This window comes from Papaver somniferum, chromosome 3, assembly GCF_003573695.1.
Source record: "Papaver somniferum cultivar HN1 chromosome 3, ASM357369v1, whole genome shotgun sequence".
Classification (NCBI taxonomy): domain Eukaryota; kingdom Viridiplantae; phylum Streptophyta; class Magnoliopsida; order Ranunculales; family Papaveraceae; genus Papaver; species Papaver somniferum.
This window is the reverse complement of record NC_039360.1, coordinates 354,135-361,371: the sequence shown is the minus strand read 5'-3', so window position 1 is coordinate 361,371 and position 7,237 is coordinate 354,135. Positions and strand designations below refer to the sequence as shown.

The window sequence follows — 7,237 nt, the reverse complement described above, 5'->3', positions numbered from 1 at the left end:
CATTAGTAAACCTGAAATTCTCATTCAGGACATTCTTCAAACAACTTGTGGGCGTAAAATTCTCATTCGAGTTACTGATTTCTTCTAATCCAATTTGTTCACCAAATCCCCCATTAAATAAACAGAATTCTCTATCTTTCTTTATCTCTCAAAATCTCTCTATTTCTGATCCCTCGCACTCTCTGACAAACTACAGTTCGTTAAAGACTAGTCTCATCTCAACTCATGCAGCTACCCAGAAGAAACACACCTCTGTTGAAACAGCAGGTGGTGGTGATGGAAGAAGAAAAAACAATCTTTCAACCATTGTTGTAATTTTCTCAATTTTTCTTTTTGCGGGGTTTATGTATAATGAAGATGTTAAATCAATTACATCAAAAAATCCAAGAAACCCATGTTGATGATTCTGATGTTAAACCATCATTAATCCAACAATCCATTATTGAATCAGTGGTGGTTCCTAAACAGAATCCAGAAATCAAGAAGATTATTGAAGAAATTGAAGGGCTTCCTGAAAGTTGTGATTTTTTTGATGGGAAATGGGTTTTTGACATTTCTTTGTTGTAATGGTGGCGACGGTGTTGCTGGTGGTGTAGTGGTGGCATGGTGTTGTTGGTGGTGGTTTCAGTGGGAGAAGATGAAGCTGTAGTGATGGTGAAGGTGTTTCGGTGATAATGGTAGAAAAAGAAAAACTTATATTTTTTAAACTTATATTTTAGGAAACCAGCCTATTAAAAAATAACGGAGGGAGTATATGCATATATCCTTCGATATTCTCAATCACTAAAAGATTTACATGCAGTCATTCTCGCATCAACATTAAAGGAAAGTCAATGAAGAACTTAAAGTTCGCAATACAAGTAGAATCCGTCCTTATTGGTGGAGCTAAAATTTTATCTTCCTCCTCGTCCTCTTGGTCTTTCTTCTTATCCTCAATGAATGTGAAGATGTGTTTGAAGTTACTCTGGAAGTGCTAATATCAGTGTGCAGTTGTCCTACATATATGATATGCTCACAAACGCATATCAAGCCATGAACAGCAAGGAAGTCGCTATGGTATGCTCACAAACTCATGAGGGAACCACTTCGAGAATGCTCCATTCTTTAGTTTTACGATCAGAGCATACAATCCGTAGCAAGGGAAGTAAATTAGGGCCAGGCAGAAGTACCTGTAGATAAAATTCTCATGAGTGCAGGAGCGCGAAAGCCGAATATATAGAAGAGCTTAAATTCAATAATGATTTAGTGTTGTACCATAGAGGTGCCCATGGAGTTGATAGATCTAGGAATGGATAAGGCCACCTGGAAAAAAGAAATGAAACCACCAATTCAGCCAGAAGATTAAAACTTTTGCTTTGTTTGTCTGCTGTTAAGATGAAAAATCGCTATGGTGTTTTGTTTAGCTTACCATGAACCACCACATGCGTGAAGAACCCATAAGAAAACGCCATACGTACAATTGAATAGTAAGAAATATGCAAACCGAAACCACGGGAAGGGCTACAAACAAGCAAGTCTCCATCACAATTTCATCAAGTAAAGAAACTAGAATTGGAACAAATCTTCTCCAGATTTGGCCGTTATACTTACAAGGCTATTGAGAGCGGTGTCAATGAGAAGAAACACCGCGTTAAGAGAATGCATGCATCCCATTAACTGCCAAACAGAAGTCATTAGACATGAAATTAGTGATATATGAGTTTTGAATCGTAGGATTACTGCATTAGCTCTATGACAAATGTAGCTCTAGTAAATACTACATACATCCTAGATAACGAGGTTTTGAATCTTATACTTCTCAGCGGGGATTGAGTAGTCTCACCAGGTTCATTTCGACTCCTGCAACAGCGAGAGATGGGACTATAAGAAACCAAAAGATGGTATCTGTAAGGATCACAGCTCCGGCACAAGTCTGGCAAGAGAAAGGTTGGCATCAATTGCATATTTCAAGCAATGCCACCTAGTTGGCTTGCTACGGAAAGAAGTATTTTAGGCAGGCTAACCTGATAGACTGTTTGCATCAGATATCCCCAAAAGCCAGCTATTTCCTTGATGCTGTCCTGCTCATGATAGCTCTGCACTTTGACAGTAGCTCTGACTTTGTTTGCCGAAAAATTTATGGTTGTTTTGGATTTATTACTACTCTCTGCCATACTCGTTTTTACCGAACTATTTTTTCCATTGTTTTGGTTGACAGGTTTCCTCGAGTTCACCAAACATCCTTGTGCCGATGCTATTGTGCCAAGCTATATGCAGAAATGAATGTTAGGTTTGGGAAGCTGCACTTTAGTTCTGAAGTATAGAAAATGTTAGACCACACATACCGCGAAATAGAAGACAACTAATGCAAAGGTCCACCTACGTATCCCTCACGAAAAGCATAATTAGAGCACAGGTAATGTCACAAAATACTGCATGAAGGAGAAGGAAAAGGAAAACATACTTAGTGTAGTACAGAAACACTGTTTTTCCGTGCACCTGGATGTCCCAAGCCAGAACACGAGCCATAATAACGAAGGATAGAAACCGTGTAACCAGAAGCCATACAGGGTTCAGATTTCTCCAACAACTTGTCCACAACTGATTGGATACTACATGATTCGGTTGAGTCCACTCTGAAGTGATGACATTTCCATTGTCTTTGTCAGGTTGAGGAATCAATAAGCTCTCGTATTTTGTTGAACATTTTCTTGTACCGTCATTCTCTTCATGGCGCAGGAGCATCCATATAGAAAGAAAAATAGAGCTGACAACTACGAGGAAGCATATAATGTCGTTCCAGGGAACTAGTACCGTCATGGATACAACTTTATCTTGAAACTAACCTAAAGAATTTAGAGATCAGACAGAATGTGATGGATCTTTCACACAATAATGAAGGTTAGTGTTTAAGCTATATGACTAGTGAGTGATGAACAGAGAAAAGCTTATTTGAGTTAGCTGGTATGGTAGGACTATTAGTTGTACTTCTAGAGAAAGACAAGTACAACTAGACAGAGGTCAAAAAATTTCTCCGCTTTGTTGGTCCATCCCTATGACACTAAAAGGCCGAGAGGGTCCGTATTTTGAGTACAAGTTGGGTTCAAACCAAACAGGAAATCACAGGATTGAATCCTCCTGTATTATAGTCTTATAGAGTATATCGTTGGGTTTTGGGCGAAGGAAAATGAAGCCCAATGGCACTCTGTTTTTCAATTTCTTTCATCTTTACCCCCAAAAGTCTAGTTTGTAAACGTCCTTCACTTCCGCCATTTGGCAAATGTCGCCAGTAATATCCCATACTAAAGGGGTTTCGGGCGGGTTTTCATTCTATACCTTAAATATTTGCATTACAAGGCAAGGATCATGTCAAACTTGATGGTATATAAGAAGAATGACAATAATTACATGAAATGACAGGATGGACACTAGGCACGGGATTGGAATTTTGAGTTTAGATTTCAGAATGGTTCAGTAGTGTCAGTATGGGACAACCAAGATGAGGATGTTGAGAAGGGAAAAATGGAAGATGAACCATTTTGTCAGATGCTAATTAACCAATTTATACTCCAGTGGAGGGATTTGGAAAATATTTTCCTGCTGAAAAGGGTTACTAGTAATCAAATGCAGATTTGATTTATTATAACAGTAGAGGAAGTCAAAACTATTTCAGTGAACGAACCCAGAGACCAAGGCTTTTGTGATTAGAATGGTAAAATTCATGGTTCATTATACGTGTTGCTCCTCATGTTCTGCATTTAACTCTTGAAATGTTTATAGTGCGCTCCTAAATGCTATCTTCAAAACTGTCACCGTTCTGTCAGTAACTATGGCATACTGTCAGCAGTAATAACTTGTTGAAAATCAGTTACCCGTGAGCAGATTTGCTTGTAATGCAGTTGTAGGAGGATATTTTTCAAGTATTCTCGAGTTCAACTTGGAAGATATTAACGAGTTTGGTCTTATAGCCCCGTTTGGGAATTGCTTTTTTCTATCAAAAACACTTTGTAACAAACTTTCGTCGAAAATTGTTTTTGGTAAAAAAGATTAAAAATATTTTTGGAGAGAAGCACTTCCATTTTGGGCATGCTTTTAAAAGTTACACAGCACTAGCTTTTAGCTTTTAAAAGCCGAAAGGCAGAAGATGTGGACACATATAATTTTATTTAATTGATTCTCTATTGTAACCTTATTATTTATTATAAAGACAATCATCATTATATTTTCTATTGTTTATTTTGAAATAATAAATAATAATTACAATAATAAATTTTTTTGAAGCAAACCATAACCATAAAATTCTTTATTAAATGATAAAAATAACTATAAAATAATGATAAAGAATAAAAATAAAATAAAATAAATGTTACTTATATTATTATTTATTTAATACTAAGTTAAAGTAATTATAACTACAATGTGTTTTTAGAACATGTCTATTTTTGTGATTAGCTACATCACCAGCACTTTAGAATACCAATTTACCAAACATAATTTATGATTTATTAAAACAAGAAAGAGAATGAAGACGACATATAACAAAGAAAGGGAGAAAAAAATCTAACGGTTCCTTGACACTTGCCACACAAGTAAGTTTTCCCCTAAAATTTAATACTTTTTTTTGTACCATTAGCTTATAGCTTCACTTTAAATAGTTAAAAGAAAAGACTCACTATTACATCCTTCTCTTGTCCGTTCTCTTTTGTGTCTGAAATTTTTAAATAAAATTATCCGAGAACATCGTAATTTAAGTCTGCTATATGTGCCTCTATTTCTCAAACAAAAAACAAAGAAGACAAAGGAATAAAAGAACAATGGTGGGGATTAGTAATTCACAAAGGTTAATAATCTTATCAAAGTACCTGCTCACTTTCTAATGTTTAATGTTGACAACCCTAGTTTGCAAATAATGAGGAGAGAAAGAACTGGTTTAAAAGGCTGTGGAAGAATAAAAACAACAAGAAAAATAATAAGAAAAAAGGTACTACTTGCTTAACTTTTTCTATCTGGACAGTATTTTTATCCGCAAAAGTTTCACGTTTTTCTTTTCCAACTGCTTCAGGCTGGAGGGCACAACAACACTTGGAAAAATGTTGATATAGAGAAAGGGTTAAAACAAAGATGGGACAAATTAGGATATTCTACAGAACATCAGGTTTGATTTGATATCTTTTTGGGAAAAACAAAAATGTGGCTATGTCTCTTATCTGATTAACTAGAGTTTTAATAATATTTGGTGGTACAGAAAGATTTATTGGCGGAAGTATTCTATAACTGTGATTAGGATGAGAAGAAAGTTTATGTCGTAAAGAAAATAAAACCACACGCAATTGAATTTCTCTCTACATATATATAAATACTCCCATGTATCTCTCTCTAGCTCTTTCTCTATATATATCTCTCTAACTTATTTTATTTTTGTTGTTTTTCTTCTGGATAGGTTAAGAAACAGGAATAAACCAGTCGCCCGAAGACAAAAGTTGAGATTAGTTGAAGGAGATGGCGTGGATGGACTTTTTATGTTCTACTGTGTAGTACATTCTTTAGTTTTGGATATCTTAACACAAACTCGTGTTGTTGAACTATTCCTTTATTTTACCTTTTCCATTGTAAAAAAACTATCTGGTCTGCATTCAGATCATTTAATAAGAGAAGAGATTCATTTATGTGCAGGGGTTTCATTATTTATGGGAGAAAAATAAGTTTCTTATGTTGGTGGTTTGCGAAATTGTAAGATGAAAATCAATAATTTCTTCTGGTTTTTTGTTTGGTATTCTTGATTTTGGTTTCTCTGGTATACTAGGTAAATTCGTGCTAAATATAAAATTGTGTTTTGAAATGTTTCTCAAATCTGAATTCAAAGATTTATGTTGCTATTGAGGTTCTGATCATTATCGATCTTGGTTAATTTGCTAGCAATCTTCGTAGGATTTTGATGTTATAATCAGAGATCTCCACTGTTTTTTTTTTGAATTGGGACTAACACTCGGTCTTGACGAAGATTCTGCTGATCTCTCAACTAATTCATGTGTTGGGTTTGGAACAAAATTTATCTATTTGCTTTCTTCTTCTTTATGATTATTTTTAAGAATCATAGATTGGTGGACATGGTGCTATTATTGTTGCTGCGGAAAGTAACATGGTAGAATATTTTAGTGCGGATTTATGGATGGGAAGTGAGTTATTCAGTGTCGGATAATATGAGAATGAAAAGAACAAAGACGAAAGGAAGAGATTTCTTCGGTATGACTAGATTTTCTGGTGAGATTGGTGTTAGAGGTGATATGCTTAGAGACATGAGATTCAAATGGGAAATAGAGAAGATGGAAGAGTCTGAATTTTATCAGAAGTTTGAGATTGAAGAAGATCAAAATAGCTGTTGTGTAGTAGAAGGTCTGGGTGCTGGTGAAAATGTAGATTAAACCCAAGGTTCGATCGATCAAGAATATGTGATTTTCTTGCAAAACTTTTAGTACACGAAATAACGAAATAGGGTCACCCAAAACTAAAATCAAGCCACCCCTTATCTCAAATTTTTCGAAATAGCTAAAATACCCTCCATGATCGGTAGACGATACTACAATTAGTAGTTTATATTGATGTATGTTGGTTTGTGTTACGAAAATTATAATCAGTAGTTAAAATGGTAATCTCGTGATGTTTTATTATCTACCGATTGTGGTAGTAGCCCCAAATTCAATTTTTTCAATAACCAATGGAATTTTGAGTATCTCTATTTTCACAATTGTTAGTTTCGTGATGCTATTTATCTACCGATTGTACAATCGGTAGCTTCGGGATGTTAATTATCTACCGATTGTGGTAGTAGTCCCAAATTCAAATTTTTTAAAAACCAATGGAATTTTGAATTTCTCTATTTCCACAATCAGTAGTTTCGTGGCGTTCATTATCTACCGATTGTGATAGTAGCCCCAAATTCGAATTTTTTTCAGAAACCAATGGAATTTTGAATTTCTCTATTTCCAGAATCGGTAGTTTCGTGATGTTTATTATCTACCGATTGTACAATCGGTAACATCGTGATGTTAATTTTCTACCAATTATGGTAACAGTCCCAAATTCAAAATTTTCAAAATCGATGAAATTTTGGATTACTCAAAGAAGAGAAAAACATAATCACAATCGGTAGATAAAAAAAATAATACTAAACTACCGATTATTAAGGAACATATAAGTATTTTCATCCTATTTTGTTTTATACGTCGCCCCTAATGACGTCGGATTGTTACGGTGGTTC

At 35.0% G+C, this 7,237-nt stretch overlaps 1 protein-coding gene across 1 annotated transcript; it reads right to left on the bottom strand.

Annotated features, from left to right (window-relative positions):
• Positions 1 to 752: 752 nt before the first annotated feature.
• Positions 753 to 2,884, bottom strand: LOC113360819. Its single transcript, XM_026604278.1, has 8 exons — positions 2,444 to 2,884; positions 2,325 to 2,358; positions 2,004 to 2,246; positions 1,823 to 1,912; positions 1,591 to 1,656; positions 1,409 to 1,500; positions 1,255 to 1,302; positions 753 to 1,169 (listed from the first exon to the last, which is right to left on the bottom strand). Exons 1-8 carry the CDS (start codon positions 2,797 to 2,799, stop codon positions 1,052 to 1,054), a joined length of 1,047 nt encoding a protein of 348 aa, XP_026460063.1. The 5' UTR covers positions 2,800 to 2,884; the 3' UTR covers positions 753 to 1,051.
• Between the last annotated feature and the right edge of the window lie 4,353 nt (positions 2,885 to 7,237).

What these genes read in the sequence shown, in the direction of transcription:
- LOC113360819 (XM_026604278.1), bottom strand. Translation starts at nt 2,799, where the DNA reads ATGACGGTACTAGTTCCCTGGAACGACATTATATGCTTCCTCGTAGTT. An exon ending in GTGTTTCTGTACTACACTAA is followed by an intron (nt 2,359 to 2,443) that starts GTATGTTTTCCT and finishes AGGGATACGTAG; the next exon opens with GTGGACCTTTGCATTAGTTG. An exon ending in CAGGAGTCGAAATGAACCTG is followed by an intron (nt 1,657 to 1,822) that starts GTGAGACTACTC and finishes TCTGTTTGGCAG; the next exon opens with TTAATGGGATGCATGCATTC.